Source organism: Danio rerio, chromosome 7 (genome assembly GCF_052040795.2).
Source record: "Danio rerio strain M-AB ecotype USA chromosome 7, GRCz13ab, whole genome shotgun sequence".
Taxonomy (NCBI): domain Eukaryota; kingdom Metazoa; phylum Chordata; class Actinopteri; order Cypriniformes; family Danionidae; genus Danio; species Danio rerio.
In genome coordinates, this window is record NC_141027.1 from 24,259,815 (window position 1) to 24,281,874 (window position 22,060).

The 22,060-nt window shown below is 35.1% G+C and overlaps 2 protein-coding genes across 8 annotated transcripts in view; one reads left to right on the plus strand and one right to left on the minus strand.

The window, feature by feature from the left end:
- slc7a8a (solute carrier family 7 member 8a) overlaps positions 1-2,902 on the minus strand; it is a 29,279-nt gene extending 26,377 nt beyond the window's left edge. The window contains 1 exon segment of the mRNA NM_001271897.1: positions 2,061-2,902. Within this exon segment, the coding sequence (NP_001258826.1) occupies positions 2,061-2,208 (148 nt within the window). The 5' untranslated portion in view covers positions 2,209-2,902.
- Positions 1-22,060, plus strand: part of svep1 (sushi, von Willebrand factor type A, EGF and pentraxin domain containing 1) — a 148,215-nt gene that overhangs the window by 24,104 nt on the left and 102,051 nt on the right. For 4 of the 7 annotated variants that reach the window (XR_015494864.1, XM_087259757.1, XM_087259758.1 and 1 more), the window contains exon 1: positions 18,460-19,432. The exons of 2 other annotated variants lie outside the window; for them this stretch is intronic. Coding sequence is in view for 4 of the 5 variants with exons in the window: in XM_087259757.1 (XP_087115883.1) it covers positions 18,917-19,432 (516 nt within the window). In the remaining variant the exon portion in view is untranslated. 7 annotated transcript variants of the gene reach the window in all.

Consider the following 22,060-nt stretch of genomic DNA (forward strand, 5'->3'; position numbering starts at 1 on the left):
CTGTAAATGAACAACACCACTGTGACAGTCTGACAGAGTTCAGCATGTTTCCTCCCCCCATTTCCTCTTTTGTTGTTTGTGGTCACAGACTGACTTGATTTTTTTTACTTTATTTACAGAGGACAAAAGAGAGAGTGAAAAAGAACATATTTAATGCCATAGCCACGCAGGTGCTTGTCTTTTTTAGCTTATGTACCATAATACCACTGTAAAAAAAAACATGCATGTTCTGCAGAAGTGATAAACCAATATATATTGGCCTATAAATTACTGATATTTAGCCATTATCAGCATTCTGTCTGTTGTTAATGGCTAGTGCACATTTTCTATTTATAACACCTTTTAGTTGAGTTTGATTGTTTATGTAAAATAAGTGTTCTTTTAAATGCAATCATTATACACAGTACATTTTGTATACTATAATTAAACAAAATAAATGCAATACTGAATAATGTAACCCTTTATCAGACAAATAATCATACACTCTATGGTAACTTCGTTGACATTGATTACAATATTACTTTTTAAAGTCAGTCTTAAAAGTTCAAAAGTCTTGTATTAACCCACTGTAAAAAGGTTGACTCAACTTAATATTGTATGGTAACTTGCTGCAGAGTTTATTTTTGAGTTGACTCAGCTTAAATCGAGTCAGGGGCAGTACTGGAGTTGAAAGTTGAATCAACTTAAAAAAGCTCTGCAGAAAGCTCTGCCTTACAAGTCTACAGTGCAGTTACAGTCCAATTTTTTCCCCCAAAAAGTATGTCAACAAGGGTTAATGAAAAATGAAAATTCTGTTACAGTCATGTTGTTCCATACCCCCAAGGCTTTCATTCATCTTTGGAACACAAATGAACAGGGTATCTATCTGCAGGGTCTTAAATTACAAAAACTACATTTTTGGCCTTAAAAAGTCCTATAAATTCACTGAAGTATTGTCTTGTAGGTCTTAAATCACTTCAAATGGGTCTCAATTTTTATGTTGTTTATGTAAATCTACCCAATCAATCCAAGACACATCCAATCGCCAACAATGCATATTTTTAGCAATACAATATTCATAACTAATATAATAGCAGTCTAATGTTTTAGCTTATGTTGAACAAAATTTATGGATAAAACTAGGGTCTGCTTGATTAGACACATTATTTAAAATTTAATTAAAAATAACTAAAACATTTTTTTTGATGAAGTATTTTTTTTCTGCTGGGCCTAAATATATTTTTGAGTTTAGCCCTTTATGTGTCTGAAATTATTCTGGATGAAATCTGAGAGCTACCTGATTTTCCATAGACAACAATGGTCCCGGCTTGTTCAAAGCCCAGAAAGCTATTCCAAAAACATTGTAAAAACAGTCCCTGTGTCTTCACTTTTCAGTGGTAGAAATAGAATATTATGAAGCCATGAGAATACTTTTGTTTGCATAAACTACTGAGCATGACAGATAAAAGCACAACCCTTTCATGAATGTGCACCCTATACTGACACAGAGACAAGAAAACTGTTTAATGAAGTTATTTATTACCACTAAAGGCATATGATCAGATTATAGGATGATTTTTTGGTGTTTTTCTGGACTTTGAAGAGGTGGGAAATATTTTTGACTATGAAGGTTTAGGAAGCTCTCAGATTTCATCAAAATGTTTACATTCTTATTCTAAAAACTAAGGTCATGGGGGTTGGAATGACATCAATGTGAATAATTAATGACATAATTATTATCTTTAGATGAACTAACCATTTAAGGACCATTATCATCCTAATAGCCTAACTAAATCATCATTAAACTACAATTAAAAATGTGCTTTAATATTTATAGTTAAACTATGGCTTTAAATGGTATGATTTGCCGATTAAAAATCCATTTTTTTATCGTGCCAATAATATAAAAAACGCATTGGCTATAAGCTATTTATTAGACTGTTATTGTTTTGTAAAGTATCTGGTTTCCCCATTTCTACAGTATGAGAAATAGAAGCAATCCAATTCATATGAGATAAAAGACCGTAAGATGTTTCATTTATGCTTTCATAAATGCATGCTTAAAGCAAACGATCACTCACCGACAATAATGCCGCACGCACTGACGAGGCCGATCTCTTTCTTCAGCGCCACTGACTGCCCTGCTGTATTGCCCGTGTCTGCTGCTCCTCCATCCTCGCTGGCAGTGCTCGGGGCTGCGCTGCCTCTTTGTCTCGGTCCATCCGTCATTTTGGTAATTGAGATGTCCAATCCTCGATATTGAGCGGTGATGCTTGAGCAGCGCTTGACTTATAGGCTACCGCCGGTCAGATCTCAGATCGACCGCCAGGGTACACATATACAGCCAGAATACTGTCTCGAGGAATTACGGCACCGTATCTTCCCTTTATCTACATGAAGCTGCTCTGAGACATGTGTCGCTATTGATTTTATTTTATAGCACGTGGAAATATCAAAGTAAAGATAGGCGACTGCAATGCGAGGCTTTAAAATGAATTTAAAAACAAGGCACACTGTTCAATGCCATTGAAATGTAAGATTTCCGTTTTGACAGTGAAGTCACGCACTAATTTCAAACAAAAATAAGAAAACTACAAAAACACCTTAAGCGCTACTTGTCCGTTTGTTGCGTCAGTGATGAAGATTATCCAGGATTTGATCTGCAATTTAAACCTAAAACAGCGCGCTCGTGAGGCCGAAAACCTGTTTCGTATTTGTCCCACTTTTTTTCTTCCTGTAACGTTAACTGTTACCTGTTATAAATCGGATGCTTCCTCGTTCCTAAAACAACGCGCGCATCGTATTGTCGAAGAGTCCCTGTGTAGATCAGTGTCCGCGCACTGAAAACAGTTGGCGTCTCCAGTGATATCCACAGCACCAGTGGTCCAAGCGCCTCCAACAGTCTGTAGTATTTACTCCATATGTCAAGTCCTCCAGCCCGCCTCCATATGTACCGTCGCGCCTCCTCCCCTCCTTCCCCCATGGCGCGTCACGAGCGGCTATTGGGTTCCGCCTCTAAAGAGATGGCAAGCTGTTGAACAGCACGGTATAAGGAACATGACCTACCTGAACCTCGCAATATACTGTTTCATTGTTGCCTATTGCTTCTTTCTAAACACCTCAATGTGGTGTCGTACAAGTCCTGAAGAAAACACAACCTAATATCGCTGCTTTCCCACAAGAACAGTTGGCTAGCTAAAGCACGTATATCATTTTACAACTGCTCTTTTGATAATATAAGTAAACTTTCAACATAAGTTCTTAGCGGTTTAGTAATTTCAAATGTTAGTGAGGGCTTATTTTCAAATAAACAGATGAACAGACCTTGGAGAGTAACTACTGTAACGATTTCTTGAGGAAGTAACCATAGCAACGGCTATTGCTTTCCGTTGCAGTACACCGGGTACATTCATTGCTGTTTCTGTAGCGCTTTTACAATGGAGGTTGTCAAAGCAGTTTATCATAGATGTAGAAAGCAAAATATAAATTCATAACAGTACAGGGGGATTCAAAAAGAATACTACAACTTTGAAAATCTGTATTTAATCAAAGAAACAATGGAACCTTGGGCAATGTTTCAATGTGAAGAGTATACGTTCTTTTCAGTTTAAAACAAGTTCATAGATGTTCAAAATGGTCCCATCCACACACTCGAGTGACATCAACCTGGAAGTTGTGGTATTCTTTTTTTAATCACTTGTAGTTCAGATTGTGGAAACATTAGCATATCACACAGGCTGGAGACTAGTGGTAAATGCTGGTATAGTTGTGGTAGATTAAAACATGTTCAGTTTAGTTTAGCGTGAATGTCACTGCTCAGTAATGTAATTAGTAATGCAAATATCACCGCTGAAGGACATGTCCACTGAAGAGCAACTCCACCAATGCGCAGCACAACCAGCCCCAATCATTATGTCATGTTTTAATGTCATTATGGAGACCTTTTGTCTCCAAAATATTCCAAAAAATTTTATATAAAACAAGCATACAGAAGATAATTTGTTTGAAGAATGGACGTGCGGATATTCTGTTTAAAATTGCATTCCAAAAATCATAATTTGCGAACTGCATGATGACCTTGCGTCTCTTGGTTATAAATAATTAATCCAGCCAATATCACATGCTGTTGTCAATTGAAGAGTTTGTTACTTACTAAGCACCCTGCGTATATCAAATGTAGCAATGTTGGTTGTTCAAGCAGTTAATAACTAACACAAAGTTTTACGAACGTACTGTAACTTAATGAATCTATTTTTAGAGAGGCCTCCAAGGCACTAAGGTCGCGTCTAACATTGTAGAGCATATTCATGTCATCTTATCATACGTAGCCAAGATATTTAGGGATTACAATGCTTATTTCTCACAAGAAAATAAGTCAGGATTTTAAAAAAACCAAACACATGGTACATATACGTGAAAATGCTGGCTTCTGAATCCTAACAGATAAAGACAACTTTATAGACACGATGCAGCTTGTTGCCCTGCTATCTCTATTTACCACCATATTTACAGCAGCCATAAAAAAACGAAACCTTAGTCTTGTGTATCAATTGTTTTAGTTGGTCAAAGTGCATTTCTTTGAGACAGCGGTTGACTTCACTCTCTTTAAAGCAGTCACAAGATAATGTAGAGAGAAAAATAAATGAGAGCAGGGGAGCAGTTGAGGTAAATGTATTTTACAGTTTTGCCATCGTTCATTATTGTGTGAACTAAAGTGGACAAGAAGAGGCTAGGATTGTGTTGGCACAGCTGTGCTGTCATAGATAAATGGTCTTGATATCTTAATGGCTTACACACGCATGGATCCACATACACACGAACGCAGAGCCACACACAGCCCTCATGATACTCTCTCTTCCCATTCATTTGATCAGTGAGTGGAAGCAGGGCACTGGGTCAAACTCGACCCATTAAGTGGCATCTTATAAACACCGGTCAGCCGTGTAGCTCAGAGTAAACACACACGTCTCTGCTTTCACAGGTCAATATGACATTCCTAGTGATATGAGTTTGATCATATCTCTCATCTTAATTAGTGACAAGGAGTTGTTTTGTGAATTCAATTATTTTTTTCACAACAATACATCAGAGTATTTCAGAAGGGAACTTTTTTTGCATGGTTCATAACATTTTACGTCATATTTAAAGCTGAAACCTACTTTAAAAAGAAAACTACACATTTGAAAATGGAGTAAAAAATACTATAGAAACTAAATACTTTTTATAATAATGAATTTTTTTAAAATACTGCAATTTATAATAATTATGAATGGGTCAAAGAAGACATGACCATTATAAACCAAGCAAGTATCTGGTTAAAGTGTTTTAAATAACCTTTGTGAAATTAAATTGTCAAAATATGATTGAAAATGGCTGGGCGATTAGTTGAAAAGTAATCAAAATCAACATTCAAAACTTATAATCAATCAAATTTTTCTAGGCCAATTTTTTTAATTACGTTTTCTACCGCATGTAGAGTCACGTGATGCCGCTTTGTTAAGCCTTTAAGACGGCATATTTTGCATTACATTAAAATTATTATTTACATTAAAATATTTGTTTACAGAAGATGCAAGAAATGCACTGTTTAAAATGTTTTTACAGGATATACAAGAGTTATTTGATTTAGAAGATATACTTATTTTCTACTTTTAATATGAAAAAAACATTAAAAAAAAAATTTTTTCCCAAAAGTGCTAGTGAATTATTTATTTATGAGGAAAGAATTGACTGTTGGTTTTAGTCAATGTGTGTTTTAATTTTAGTTGTTCAATGTTGATGTTCAATAAATAACCATAGTAGATAATGTGTGTTTGCTTCAATTATTTTACTATCAAAAATGTGCCCTTCTTTCAGAAATCTCTCACTTGTAACATGCAAGCATATTTACTGTAGAAAACTTGTCTTTGAAATATGAAGACAAAAAAATGAAATAAAATAAACAATAATTGTAATCGAGTCAAAATGTTCAATTAATCACGATTTAGATTTTAGGCCAAATCACCCAGCCCTATGATTAAAAAAAACAAAAAACGGCATGGATTATTTAAATTAATAAGTGATCATACCAAATTAATTATTAAAGTCATTATTTTTAGATAGAACTTTATAATAATAATAAACATAATTAATTTGATGTTGAATAACACTTTTATTATATTGATGTCTAAAAAAACCTATAAATAATATAAATAATGTAAATAATGTAAGTATTTCAAACATTCGGTATATGTATCACTTATTATTTCTAAATATGTTTACACATCATGGGTCATCTAGTTATCTAACCCATTCAGAAATTCCCTTCAAACTTTTCTAGGTGTGAACACGTATGTATCAGACACTACAGGATTTTGCAAATCTGTGATCACTAAATTTGGCATAAATTAAGCAAATGTTTGTTTTTTTTTCAAACTTTTGGTTTCATGTTTAAATATTATACAACATACTATATAGGGCTAAGAGATAACCTCTTGTTTCCCTCAGTGTGTCCTTCATATAAATTACATCTATCCATCTTTTTTACGAGATACATATTCATGAAGAATTAAGATGTGTAAATTTATGTATATTTTCAAAGGAAAACATGAAAAAACCCACAAAACTTGCAAAAACGCACAAAAAAATCTGTATTTTGTCGCAAAAAGTCCTGGAGGGACTGATGAACATTTTGAATGTGTGTTTGAGCGCTCTAATCTCGTCTAAACTGACTCAATCTCCTCTTTTTAATCAGCGAGACAGTGAGCAGATAAACATGTCAAATCCACATGAGTGAGTGGCACATTTAGCACAATGCCCGAGGAAGTGCACAGAAACAAAACAAATGTTTGGATGAAGACTTTCTTGTCTTTTCAGTTTGATGAACGATACTTGTAGAGTGTGCAAAATGCTGGAGGACTCAAAATAGTAATACTGGAGAAAAGGTCAGTAAAGATTGTAAACAACATTTCAATGACTGACACATTTTCTGACTAAAACATACAAACTAAAGTGACTAAGAGAAAGAGAGGAAGACGATTCTGGCTGGAAGGAATGAGAGAGCATTGAGTTTAAACTCCAGTGGATTGTCAAATGTCAGCAAGATTTAGCCTTCAGCACACTGATAAAAGGGGCAGTTTATATTGATATGGCCACTATTATCCTTTGTGTCTTTTCAAGCACCGCACACAAATGCTCTTCTTTTTTGATAAGTGGACACTAGAAACCATTGAGATTTGCAGAGAGAGATGAGGTTAATTAATACCCTGAGCTTTTAGCTTCGTTTACTACCCAAATTGCCTTTAGAGATAGTTTAAATCAGATCATTTAGAGCACAGGATATTATAAAGAGGTCTTGCTCACATAATATTGCTTGTATCTAATTTATGTTAGTTTTTAATGTAATATTTTTGCTCAGTGGATGTGGTATTTCATTTTTATTAGGTTATTTCTTGGTGAATCAAATATTTGAGCCCAAACATGCATGGTTTCTGTTGGACTTTTTTCTTATGCAAAATTATATCAACAGAGTAATTTTTATATTATTATTATTATTATTATTATTATTATTATTTAAATTAAGGGTTTTTAATGTGAATAAAATATCTCAAATAAGAAATTGTTTATATTTTAACATTTTCCATGAAACAAATTTAATTGCAAATGATATCAGCAAAGGAATACGAGTTGTTTTTATTAAAACCTTTTTTAGTAAGATTTATAAATGATCATAATGTTTGTACACATTTTGAATAATAATTTTACAGATTTTTTGTTTTATATGATTAGCTAATAACATTTTATTGAACTGGCAACAATTAAAAAATTTTTTCATTAGTATAAGCTTTAGTCAACATTAGCAACACTGATATATTAAAAATATGACCTTCTGTACAAAGGCGTTTCCATACTCAATTTCACACAGTTACTTATTAATTTATAGTGACCTATAATAACACACAATCTTAAATATGCCTGAATAACTTTTACTACTGATTAACTTTTCTAAATGTATGCTGTCATTTATTTTGAGCTTTAAATCAAATAAAACCAAACCAAATTCTCAAAATTCACTGAACGAATTACACACACACCATTTCGGTGTTCAGAGATTCACATGTGTTTTCGGTTAATTTTATGATTATGAATTGCATTTTGTGACCTTGATCTCTGCTTTTGTTGACTTTTAATGTTGATAATTCAACTCTGCAGTAACAGACTTTTAAGTAGATTAAAACAATATATTGTTTAAGAAATAATATTTACAGTTGACGTCAGAATTATTAGCCCCCCTTTCATTTTTTTTTCTTTTTTAAATATTTCCCAAATGATTTTTAACAGGGCAAGGATATTTTCACAGTATTTTCAATAATATTTTTTCCTCCAGAGAAAGTCTTTTTTATTTATTTCAGCTAGGATAAAACAGTTTTTAATTGTTTTAAAGCCTTTTTAAGGTCAATATTTATAGCTCCTTTGAGCTATATTTTTTCTCGATAGTCTACAGAACAAATCATCATTATACAATAACTTGCCTCATAACCCTAACCTGCCTAGTTAACCTACTTAACCTAGCTAAACCATTAATTGTCACTTTACGCTGTATAGAAGTGTCTTGAAAAATATCTAATAAAACATTATTTACTATCATCACGGCAAAGATAATAGAATCAGTTATTAAAAATGAGTTGTTAAAACTATTGTTTAGAAATGTGTTAAAAAAAAAATCTTCTCTCCATTAAAAAGAATTTGGGGAAAAACGTCAACTGTATATAAATAAGTCTCGATAACATAACAGAAAAAGTACTGACAGTGTATTACCAGGCTTTGGACCATAATTTGCCCAGGCAATATATTTAAAATGTCAATAAAAGTCACTTTTTCCACCATTAAAATGTGTAGGAGGAAAGATCAATGTCCTATAATACAATTCAAAAGCAAAAATAAATGAGAAAAATCTCATGGATCATAAAAAACATTGAAAAAAATAAAATAAATTTTAACAGTGTAACTTGACTTAACAGTGCCCCAATATGTGAATGAAATAACAAATTTTTTGTCCTAAAACTACTTTTTAAAAATGTATATATTATGAAAAATTATAATAAAAATAAATAAAATGTAATTGTTATTAGACAAACACATAAATCAATCAATCAATAAATCAATCAATCAATCAATTAATCAATCAATAAATTCATTTTCTTTTTGGCTTATTCCCATTATTAATCTCGGGTCGCGCAGTGGAATGAACTGCCAACTTATCCAGCATATGTTTTACGCAATGAATGCCCTTCCAGCTGCAACACATCACTGGGAAACATCCATATACACTCATTCACACAGATACACTATGGACAATTTTAGCTTGCCCAATTCACCTATAGCACATGTTTTTGGACTTGTGGGGGAAACTGGAGCACACGGAGGAAACCCACGCGAACGCAGGGATAACATGCAAACTCCACACAGAAACGCCAACTGACCCAGCCGGGGCTCGAACCAGCAACTTTCTTGCTGTGAGGCCATTGTGCTACCCACTGCGCCACTTTGAGGCCCAAATAAATAAAATAATGACATAAACTACAAAATTATATTAATTTTTTTTGTCCACGTCAAGCTTTTAGTCTTAGAGGCTTAGAGGTTCCTAATCAAAAAAAGATAAAAAAAAAAAAAAAAGGATTGTTTTTCAGCCTTATAACTACTTAATTACTTTAGATAGAAAGCAGGCAAAACTACTGATAACAAAGTCCAGTATTGGACTATAACTGTATTGTTTGTGGATCTTTGTAATACAGACCTGTGGTCCTCTTTTGAGATGTTGACCTCACAGCTGTGGCCCTGTGCTTTCGAGTCACGCTATGCCACGCGCCCCCGATTTGGTAATGTCTTCTTGCCTGGACACCTTATTTACCATGACACGAGGAGTGTTGCGCAATGTGGATACAGTTCCCCTAGTACAGTAATGGAATGAGGGAATAAAGGAAAATTAAAAACAGGACTGATGTTAATTCATTTAAATTAAGCCTTTATACACCTGTAAACAATACGCATTTATCTATGTGATTAAACGTGTCATTTGTGTTTATGTGAATTGGTCCTGAATCATAAGCTATGGATTTTTAAGTCTAATTTTTCAGCTGGGATTAATGTTTTGGAATCAGAAATGGAGAATGTGTAGTGTAAGTAACTGAGTGCAAGTAAACGAGTGGAAGAAGAAAAAAAAGGAAAAGAAAGAGTGGCGTGTAGTGAAGGGGCGTGAGTATTTCTAGGAAGTGACATTTGATACGTCTGTTTACCATACACACAGAGAACATGTGCTTCAAGAATGTTATGTTCAACAGCATTAATATTTTTTCAGTAATGAAACATGTACACAGAGAAATAAAGTTTGCATTATTTGCATTTAGCACTAAGACATAAACAACAAATCTGATTTTTGGTGTATCATTAATTCATATGCCTTTTTTTGCATGTGTGTGAACAATTCTGACTTTATTATTTTTATCGTTGACAATTTGAAAAGTTGTTTAACGCCTATGTGATTCTTTTTTATATGGCGCATATTTTGTCATCCCTATAGAGTCAGGTCAGTAAAGTTAATTTTAATTTGAACCCTTTAAAATATATTTTTTTAATTGTGCAGATAAAAGACACACAGAGTTGGAATGACACAAAGTAAGTCATTTTCCTTTTTTAATCTCTGTTAATGTACAGTTGAAGTCAGAATTAATAGCCTCCTGAATTATGAGCCCTTCTGTTTATTTTTTTCTCCATTTTCTATATAATAAAGAGAAGATTTTTTTCAACACATTTCTAACCGTAATAGTTTTAATAACTCATCTTTAATAACTGATTTATTTTATCTTTGCCATGATGCAGTAAATAATATTTGACTAGATATTTTTCAAGACACTCCTATACTGCTTCAAGTGACATTTAAAGGCTTAACTAGGTTAATTAGGTTAACTAGGCAGGTTACGATAATAAGGCAAGTTATTGTATAACAATGGATTTGTTTTGTATACTACCGGAAAAAATATAGATTAAAGGGGCTAATAATATTGACCTTAAAATGTTTCTTAAAAAAATAAAAACTGCTTTTGTTTTAGGCGAAATAAAACAAATAAGACTTTCTCCAGAAGAAAAAATATTATCAGACATACTGTGAAAATTTCCTTGCTTTGTTAAACATAATTTGGGAAATATTTAAAAAAGAAATAAAAATTCAAAGGGGGGCTTATAATTCTGAAATGAATAGTTTTTGGTAACTGTATATGTCTCATCTCTCCTATTGAATTTTCCAGTGATAGACTGTATTTACGTTTATCCTGGAGCAAAAGGCTGTCTTTTTGTTTTTAATCAAAGGTGGATGTTTCGGTGATCAATCAAAGTGATTTGGGATCAGTGTTTTCATCAACAGCACAATGGGAGAGTGTTAATTACATTTGAGCCACCATTGTCAAACTGATCACCGTCTTTCATCATTCAGTAAAGATATTATCAAAGCTTTAGACATCTACATTTTGAGTTGTTAATCCAACATAGTTTAATTCAATTCAAGTGTATTTGTATAGTGAATTTTACAATATTTATTGTTTCAAAGCAGCTTTACAAAAGGTGCTCACTATTGCATTACAATCAAATTAACAAAACGTAAGGTTATTAGTTACCATAACTTTATTAGTTTCTAATAACTTTAATTACACTCTAAAAAAAGTTATTTAGTTAACCCAATGGTTGAGTTAAACATATTCTGTGCTTTGTTGGGTTATTTTTAACTTTTATTTGGTTACTTATTTAATAACTCAGTTAAAAATTTGAATTTCAATAGTCAACTGATTTAACTGACACAAACAGCTGTATTAGAATGCGTGTGTAATGTGGTTTTTGCGTCATAAAGTTTATTTAAGCTATAACAGAATAATATTATTGTTATTTTTTGATCAAATTACTACTCAGTGTCGTGTTTTTTTATCGGTTTCACCACCCGAGACCATATAAGCGTTTGGATGTGGTTAAAATGTATTGTGCATTGTGGACACTTGAGTTAAGCGTGCTGCAGCTGCTGGACAGTCTCTTTAGCACACAGAGCTCCATATTCTCCACATGATTTTTTGCTTGCACAGTTTATAACCGTCTGTACTTTGTTCAGTTTCTTCATTCTCCATTCTTGATATATTTTAATAAAAGGGGAACTAAAAATGTAATAGAAATAAAGCATTTTATAAAATGAATAGTAGTAATAGTAGCAATAGTAATTAGAAAAAAAAAACATTTAATCAAAATTACCCAATGCATTGGGTTAAATTTTATAACCCCTTAAAATAAGCCATAGTTGTGAAGGTGCTATAATAACCTATTGTTGAGTTATATGTTGGGTTTTTTAACCCAACTATTTTAACAGAGTAATTAACAAGTAGCTTTTAACAGTTAAAGTTATTATATATAAACCAATACGTCTAATAATAGTTCATCTGTAATAAAACCTGGTGGCATGGCTTACTTAAAGACAATTATGTCACAAATTACTCACATTTCTGTTGTTTTTCCAAACCTCACTTGACTTTTTTGGACTAAGTCACAAAAACTGGTTTTGTTATCAACATATTTCAAAGTATCTTCTTTTTTTTGCACTGAATCTGCCCAGTCATGAGGATTTACAGTGAGCAATTGACAGATTGTTCATGTTTTGAACACCAAACAAACATTTAAACACTGTGCTCCTGTGATATTTGTTTGCTTTTCTGGAATATTGCTTATCCCTTTCTTCCTATTTGCCGGTTGGGTCTCTCCCCCTCTTCCCAGAGGTCTCTGTTTTCACTGGTCTCCTCACGCTCTCCTCAGCGTGATCATGTTTTCGAGACACTGGTTCAATCCAGTCTCCACCATTTCCCCCTTTTTTTTTCTCTCCGCCCTCGCTCTGTTTTTCATTCCAACACTCCTCTGTCCCATCTGAGACATCTACTTTTGCTCCCCTGCGGTCTTTTGGTTTTTGCACGTGTGTGAGATTTTTTTACTGTGTGTGTGTGTGTGTGTGTGTGTGTCAGTAGGTGAACAAATTACCGTCATCAAATAAGAAACATAACAAGGTTGTTTTGTGGTTTTGCAACATGTATACATGTTCAGTCAAACACTTTAGAATGGGACAGTAACTGTTTCTTCTCTTTCTTGTTAAGTGTGCAAGAGGAACAGCACGTTTTCTTGTGCCATATTTCTTGGAATCAGCAAAATTTTTTCTCAGAACTGCAGCTTAAGTGTTTCACATTTTATTCATCCCCGCAGGCTGCGGCACTTTGACATAACTGGATGAATATGTTAAATGCTTTTAAAATATGATGTGCTGTATGATATATGACATTAAATATATTATATTTTTTTATTTGGGAGCTGGTGTAATCTCACGTTACTGATGTATTATGATGTCACAGCATAGTATGGTCCATCTTTCAGCCGCAGACCTCATGCATTATTCATGTCCACGTCAGAGATGGTGCTAAAAATATCTCACCACACCGATCGTTACATTCTTACGACCAGGGCTGATTGCTTGAGGACTGACACGATGTGCTTTTCTCAACAACCGCAACCAAAAACAGGCAATTGGAAAGTAACATGACTGAAAACGCTGATTACAGTACATTGCGCCCTTAGGAATGCAGGCCGCTATTATGCAAAACTGCTATTTAGTTTAAGAAGGTTAGGTAAATGTTTAAAAAAATGTATGTAAAATAAGCTTAGTAAGTTTTGAATGCACCATTTTAAAGAGACTTAAAAAAAACAACTGCACATTCATCAACTATTGATTTGCTGCATGTTGGTTGCATTAGTTGGATGGTCATTATCATTCTAGAGAGCATTTATGCAGGGTTGAATGGCCTTTTGCTTTCAGAACAACTTTAATTACTTGTGGTTCAAGATTCAACAAGGTGCTGGAAAAAGGGTTCATATTTGGTTCATATTGACATTATAGCATCACACGGTTGCAGCTGATTTGTCATCTGCGCTGACTACCAGTGTGTGCCAATGAAAATATTTTTCACATTACTCCACCACCAGCAGATAGATTCATGCTTTCATCGGGTTGATTTCTCAATCTGACCCTGTCATGTGAATGAAATCAAGGCTCTGGCAACCTCCTCATTCTGATGTTTGGCTTCAACTACTTCCACAGATAATCTTTGATTGTTTATTAAGCTTAACATGTAAGTTTCAGCCATAATATTGGTTAATTGGTAAAAAATGGTTAAGCAGAAGTACAATGTACCTGATAAAATGGTTGGTCAGCATGTTTACCACATGTTGGTCAGCATGGCCACAGTAGCCCCTGCTGGTACATTTTGTTACTACAAACAATTGTTTTTTTAGGTTAAACCTGGTTAAAACTATAGTGTCTTTGCGACTTCAATACCACTCGATTAACCACTGCATGTATGGTACATTTAAATCTCAAATATTCTTTATTGTGGTTAAATTACAGTTATCTGTTGATTCTAATGAGAGAGAGAAGTAAAAGTAAGAAGTGGACTACAAAAACCTGCTTAAGAGATTTTTGTTTATCAAAATTCGATTCTGTTTTTGATGCTAACAAATATGCTGGGATTGGCAGTAATTATGATACATGCGTTTCAAATGCGTATTTTAAATACAAAATAGTATTTTGTAATTTGTATTTGATAGGGTTTATGGAAATGGCTTCATATTTTGTATCAAATTAGTGTGCTGTATTTTTAAAATATTGTAAAATACTTTATAAATGTATACATGATGACATAAAAATGTGACCTTTGATTGGTGCTTTCTCAGTTATTGGTAAAGACTTGAGATCAGATTAGAAAATTGATTAATATTGAAGTTGATCGATGCTATGCATGGAATACATATAAACAGACAAATAGCAAGGGTAGATTTGAGAGCAGGTCAAAATAAGACAGGAAAATAAGACAAACAACATAAAGTCCTACCGTGGCGATACCTACAAAACTTCATTGATCTGCAGGTGCTCTTTATAGTTAATTACAAACTGACGTTAATCAGTATGAGACAAAAATATTTAGTACTACTCCAATCTACAAACTGGTAAAAAAAAATTCCCAACTGGGGGATTTTAGTAGTTTTCAGAAATTGTGACTTTTACATTGAGTATTGAAGATTTCAGTTGCAAAAATTATGAAACATAAGACTTTTAAGAGATGGTTGCAATTTTCACAATCAAGAAATATTGCACTATATTTCAACTTATTATCTGCGTTAAATGTTTTTTTTTACAGTGATTAAAGATGTGATCTTCAAGATTCAATTTGTACAAAATCTATACTAAAATCAAAGAGAAACACAGGGTACATTTATATGAATACCTTCTCATGTACAGTAGAATCAGAATAAGGTGCAGAGAAGCTGACTTAAACTTGCTCAGAGAACAGATGTTGTTATCAGTCATTGTTTACTTCACTAAATCAGTTTAATGGTAAAAGGGATTGATCCAATATGCCTATTGATAGAAGCTTTGCAAAGAAATGTCATGATCATTTGTAAAAGTATTTTGTAGTATTTTCAAAATACAAAATACAGTGTTTTATTTTAATACATTTTGTGGCTGCTGTATTTTTCAAATTTATTTTGATATACTTATAATTGAAGTATTTGGTATTTTATTTTATAATACATTCTATTGTATTTTTGCCCAACCTTGCAAATATGAACAAGATGCTACAAAACATTTAAAATCATATTATCAATCAATAAAGGGTGCACGTACTTGCTTTCACCAATAGATGGAGCCTGTAAACTAAGTCTTTGCGGGTAATGCAGCCTGACACCTTGTGGGGCATATTTTAAATGATCATAGCTAGAGAAACTACAATAACAATCATATTTTTAAGTTATGCTTTTTTTATCATAATCTTTAACTTGTATCTGCAAGTAAATTTGCATCGAGGTACAATTAAAAACAAATCCCACAATAATCTAATCTTTAATGCTCCAAATAGCTAAGAGGAATTTTACTGCTTGCATAAGAGCAAATAAAAAAATTAGCACGGCAATAAAAAAGCACAAAGGGTAAAAAACAATTGTTATTTATCCTATTTTAAACCTTCATAGATAAGCGAAATGAAAAAATAAATTAAATTACCTCAGAATTTACTTCCCTCATGCGATTTTAATCCTTTTAAGTTTCTTCTATTGTTAAACACAAAAGACAATCATTTGATAAAAGCTTGTTAATGGTATTGACTTTCATTGCCTGAAAAAGTACTTTATAAGTATTTTGATGGGTCTTATTGCACATTTTGTTAACTAAAAGTTGCATTGCAATTACATGCAATTAATTCATGAGTATTAGTAGACTGTCTGCTTAATATCTGCGGATACTGCTTCAACAGACATTTAACTGACTATAAGAAACATTGCAAGTACATGTCAACTTACACTAACCCTAACCCCAACCTTAACAGCGGCCATTTTATTAGGTACACCTTACTAGTACCTGGTTGGAAATATTGCTGAGATTTTGGTCCATATTGACATGATAGCATCATGCAGTTGCTGCAGATTTGTCTGCTGCTCATCCATGATGCTAATCTTCCTTTCCACCACATTCCAAAGTTGCTCTATTGGATTGAGTTCTGGTGACTGTGGAGGTCATTTAAGTCAGTGAACTCATTGTCATGTTCAAGAAACCAGTCTGAGATGATTCACGCTTTTTGACATCAGTGTACCCATCCGAAGATAAGAAGGTTGTAACGAGTGGTTATTTGAGTTACTGCTGCCTTTCTATCAGCTGGAACCAGTTTGGCCATTCTCCTTTAACCTTTGGCATTAACAAGGCATTTGCGCCCACAGAACTGCTGCTCACTGGATATTTTCTCTTTTTTCAGATCATTCTCTGTAAACCCTATAGAAAATCCCAGTAGATTACCAGTTTCTGAAATACTCAAAGCAGCCTGTCTGGCACTGACAACCATGCCACGTTCAAAGTAACTTAAATCACCTTTCTTCCCCATTCTGATGCTCAGTCTGAACTGCAGCAGATCATCTTGACCATGTCTACATAAATGCATTGAGTTGCGGCCATGTGATTGGCTGATTTGTGTTAACAAACAGTTGGACAGGTGTACTTTGTGAGTGAGTGTTTAGTCTCATGAGAATTAGTTGGCATGTAGATGCAATGTATAAACAAAATGCAATAAAGGGACCATCAAAATAAAGTGATACCAAAAGGTTTATGGAAACCATTAACCAGCATTTTTTTAAAATAACTTCTTTTGTGCTCAACAGAAGAGAGCAACTCGAGTAGGTTTTGAACAAGTTGAAGGGTATGTAATGACTTAATTTATTTGGGTAAACTGTTCCCTATGACAGTAGTTTTAAAAAGTCAACTGGATAAGTACCCTTTATTGACCTATAGAGGGCACTGTTCTACAGTTTAAAAAAAAGATTTTACATAAGACCATTTTGATTTTGCCAAGGAGATAACAATGTGAAGGGGCCTTTTGTATTGCATTTCCGTTGTTTGTAAACTTTTTGGTAAAAAATGAGGTGCATCAGAACAGGCAAAGGAGTGTTTTTTTGTCATCTGGATAGTTCATTATGGATATCCAAAGTGCTTGTCGTCAAGAGAAATAAGTTTTGTTATCTGTTAGTCTAATTTATTCCCAAAATTTATCCAAACAAGGTGAGACGTGTCACCTCTTATCACTTATGCCAATAATGAATGAGATCATTATTTGTAGATTAATTTACGCTGCATGCTAATTTGCACTAGCTGCTGTCTGCATTTGATCTCAGACACAAAGTCCACAGTTAACAGTTAATTGAGCACACATAATACTAAGCATGTTGTTTCTGTCAGGAATCAGTAGCTATACTGCAAATCCCTGTCTGTTTTGTCCAGCTAAAAGCCATGATAGCTTGTGTTCTGAACACGTGCTGTCCATTTATATTAATTTAAGTTTTAGCCTGGCTCAAATTGCTCTGTTATACAGCCAAAACTGTTGCCTGTGGCCAAAACTGTTAAGCATCAAGCCTTTGTTTTGGTTACAGATAAATATCACAAAAGAGAAAGAGGAATGAATAAAAGACTGAGAGGAGGGTCAGATCTTGAGATTTCTCTCCGCAAAAGACCCCCAGGAGAAAACAAGCGGAAGTAATAAAGACCGGATCCTCTTCTTACAAAACACTCTAAATACAGCATAGCTTTGATTTAAAGCCTGCTAACAGCTTTTCTGCTTGTGAAATGAATAGCGTTGCCTTTGTATCCCTTTAATGTCTACTTTGCGTACAGCGGCGTCATTTATTCTCATTATCAGATGGCTATCCTGGTATCTGCCTGGTGCTTTGGTGAGAGTGTTCACCCGAGAGTCGACGAGTGCCAGACATATGGATTTGATCAACAGGCCCCGTGCTGATGTTTTCTTTGGGCATGTTGACAGGCCGATAGACAAACGTCTCTCTCTCTCTCTCCCTCACACACACACTTATTCCCTCACAAAGGCATTGGCTGACAGACAGTCTGGAGTGCTCCAATGACACACAACCCAACTCAAGCACTTCAGGACAAGCGGAGGAATAGGAAAGAACAAGTAGGGGATAAGGAAGAGAACGGGACAAGACGAAAAAGAGAGAGACACTCACGCCTCTGACTGCCCCTTTTTTCCTCCTCCACCACTGCTGTCTTTCCCTTTTCTTTCTCACTCCTTCTCTGAGTCTCACACACACACCCTCTCTCATTCTCACTGAACTTTTTTTTTCCACTGTCTAGCTCTTTTTAAATGATTTTCAGAGAGAGGAGAGACGCATTTGGAGGGTGTCTGAAATGCAGGAGCTCAACAGATGCCTGAGCCCCACACAGAGATAGGAGATTCAGCTGGCTTGGAAACAACAAAAGAAGAGAGACATCAGGAGGACTGCAACTAACTTATATATCTCATAACCACTATTGGATGCTGGTGTTTGCGGCGTTATGATGGTGACATTAAGACTTGCATTGACTTTGAGGTTAACTGTCCTGCTCTTGTACTGGTCAGGCTGTACCTGTTGGCCAAGCCATGCTCAGCAATTCTCCCTACAGTCTTTGCGTCAGACATCTCAAGCCCGGCAAAACCTCTCGGAGAGCGCAGAGAGCAAAGTAGAACGACTCGGACAGGTTTTCCGCAAGAACGTACGACTTCTTCGAGAGCGGGGAGGTTGTCTGGATCTGGTCTTCCTTGTGGACGAGTCTTCCAGCGTGGGAGCTTCCAACTTTAAGAGCGAGCTTCGATTCGTCAGGAAGATGCTGTCAGATTTTCCGGTGGCTCCTGAGGCAACACGTGTAGCACTGGTGACCTTTAGCTCCAAGAGCCATGTGGTTACAAGAGCGGACTACGTGTCTGCACCCAAAGCCCACCAGCACAAGTGCTCGCTCTTCAGCAAAGAGATCCCCTCCATCACCTACAGAGGAGGTGGCACCTACACCAGGGGGGCTTTCCAGCGAGCAGCGGTAAGAGCAGCTGTGTAATCACAATGCTTGGGTCTGTGGATGTGAGAAGGAATGTAACCAGCTGATGAAATTTTGTAGGAAATACCGGAGGAATAGGGTTTAAAGGAAAAGAGCAAACTCGGAACAATTTAGATTGAGTTGAGGAATGTTCAGACTTTATGCTGAATATATTCAAGTTTTCTCTATTGATTTTTAATGTTCTTAAACAATTGGACAAATATATAGTTCCTAAATCTAAATCACCAAAACATTTACCAGAAATAGGACGCAAAGTTAAAATGATAGAGAATGGCATCTCCAGATGTCATCTCTAAATTAGAGTTTCTCTGCACTCTAATCTGAGACAGAAAACCCCAGGTTAAATGTAGGACTGTCAATAATAGTGGGTCACACTTTTTAATTTGCTCATATGTGAATGGTAGGCATCCATTGTATCTTGTTACAAAAATAAAGGAAGACAGGTTTGTAGTTTAGAATTACTTGGGAATTCAGGTTCTGGGAAAGATTGCAGAGGTGGCGACTTGCATCAAACAAATTATTTTTTCTTTAAAACTCACTTAACAGCAATGCTAAAATTTGCAGCAAAATGATTTACTGCCCCAACTTGCAGCCTACTGCAGTTTCTACTCCCTTTTTCTGCTGCAAATGGTCATGACGTCTATGTTTTCAGACATTTTTCTTGTCCTGAATGACATTTGTGGTTTGAAAAATGGTTCCGCTAACCCAGATCTGCAAATGTATTAAGTTGTTATGGAAGCACAGCAGGAAAGTCCTTTTGTTCATATGCAATTAATTGGCATTGCAGTCAAACTGTAATATTTCATGGCTTTTGGCTCCTTCTGTACCGTCTAAATGTCGTGGCGGTCTGGAAGCGTTTACCAGACACATTTTCAATCTTTCAGAGCTGCAGAGGTCGAAGGCCTTCTCCACAGTTCTCCTCTGGCCAGGCAAAGTGCACAGAGAGGCCAAACCTCTCTGATCAGATCTGCCTTTAAGCAAGAACATCCTCAATTGCCAAGCCTCTAATTCATTTACTCCACTTCATTTGGAGAATGAATTGTTGGACTGGCTCTAAAAGCATTATAGTTTGCTACGGCTGTTAACGCATAAAGACGGCATTGTGTAGTCACACAAACCCAACATGCTAATACTCAGCAGGGTGGTGAAACACTCAGAATGAACTTTTCTAAACCTTTTATTCTAAAATTGGATTGAGATAGCAAACAGGATGCAGCATTCAAACCGAATGACAAAGTCGAGTTAGATTGATTTGAAAAGTAAACAAACGGTTTCATAGTCTAACAACTTAAACATTAGTTTTAACTATGAAGCAAATATTGTCAAGATTCACTTTAAATACTATTCAGACAAAAGATCAAGATGATGGATGGACAGAAAGGTTAGACAGATGTGTGTGTGGCCTACTCACTGAAACTCAAATAGTTTTACCCAACACAGACTTTCCACAACACAATAGGCCAATGTTTCTGTTCTTATGTAATCACTCTTAGGTTCTCCCTGCACTCCTGCTGAGTCTCCGTCTAACCTCAGTGTTTGTCTGCACTTAGTGGGCATCCTAGGTTGCCAGATCCCCAACTCCTTCTCCGTTTGCCAAACCAAAGCACGACTAGCTCTCCATAAAACTTGTTTCCCTCTCAAGCTGTCCTTCAGAAAGCTTGCAAATGCTTTCAGTACTTTCCAAATTTTTAGCCTGCTTTTCTGATCAGCCTCCATCGGGAGTCATTACATCGAAGACCTTGACCAAATGGATTTGAAATTTCCGATGAATGTATGTCTCTAGTAAGATTCTTCCTTTTTTCTAGCAGGGGTTCTATTAAAGAGGGAAATTCTAGACAAGCAACTACTGTACACACATACATCACAAGAATATTTTGATTTTTCCATCTTAAAAAAAGAGTCATGTCAATTTATCAGTATGGAGGTCTAAAGGGCAAGGATATTTTTTGCAATACTGTTAACACACATGCCTCCCTTTTCATCCCTACATGACCCTTTCTTCTACAGTCCTCCATTAGAAATTCCAGAGAATGTTTCTCTAAAGTGCCATTGACCTCTCTGACCTGTTTCTGAAGCCCATGGCAGCAGGAGCAACCTTCAGAATGTGCTGCACAAAAAAACAGGCACATAAAGGCAAAGAAACATAATGAAAGAGCTGGGGCAGATGTCAAAAGGATTCCGTACGAATGCATTACACATTTGACCACATTTTATATTGATTCACTGTATAAAAGATCATATTTTCCCCCAAAAAATTAGCTAGTCGGAAAAAATGAGTGAATAGGATATCTAAGAGAGTAAGGTGGCTGTACATAAAATGCATCTTTTTAGCCTTGCATGCTCTGATGAAACTCTGGCACTTCCTCAGGCTGTATTTGTGTTATTAATTAATACTGATTAGGGAGATCCTTATGAGAGACAGCCTGTACTCTACGAACCCTGATAAAACAGCCAGGAATGCCTTTAAACCAACCTGAGAGCCACAGATATGTCTGCAGACAGCCAGATAAGCGCGCTTCGGTCTTTAACAGTCTGACGAGGCAGCATGTTTCACAATGTATCAGTCCTTTAGTTAGAAAATTAATGGCAAATCTGAATGTGTTGAACAAA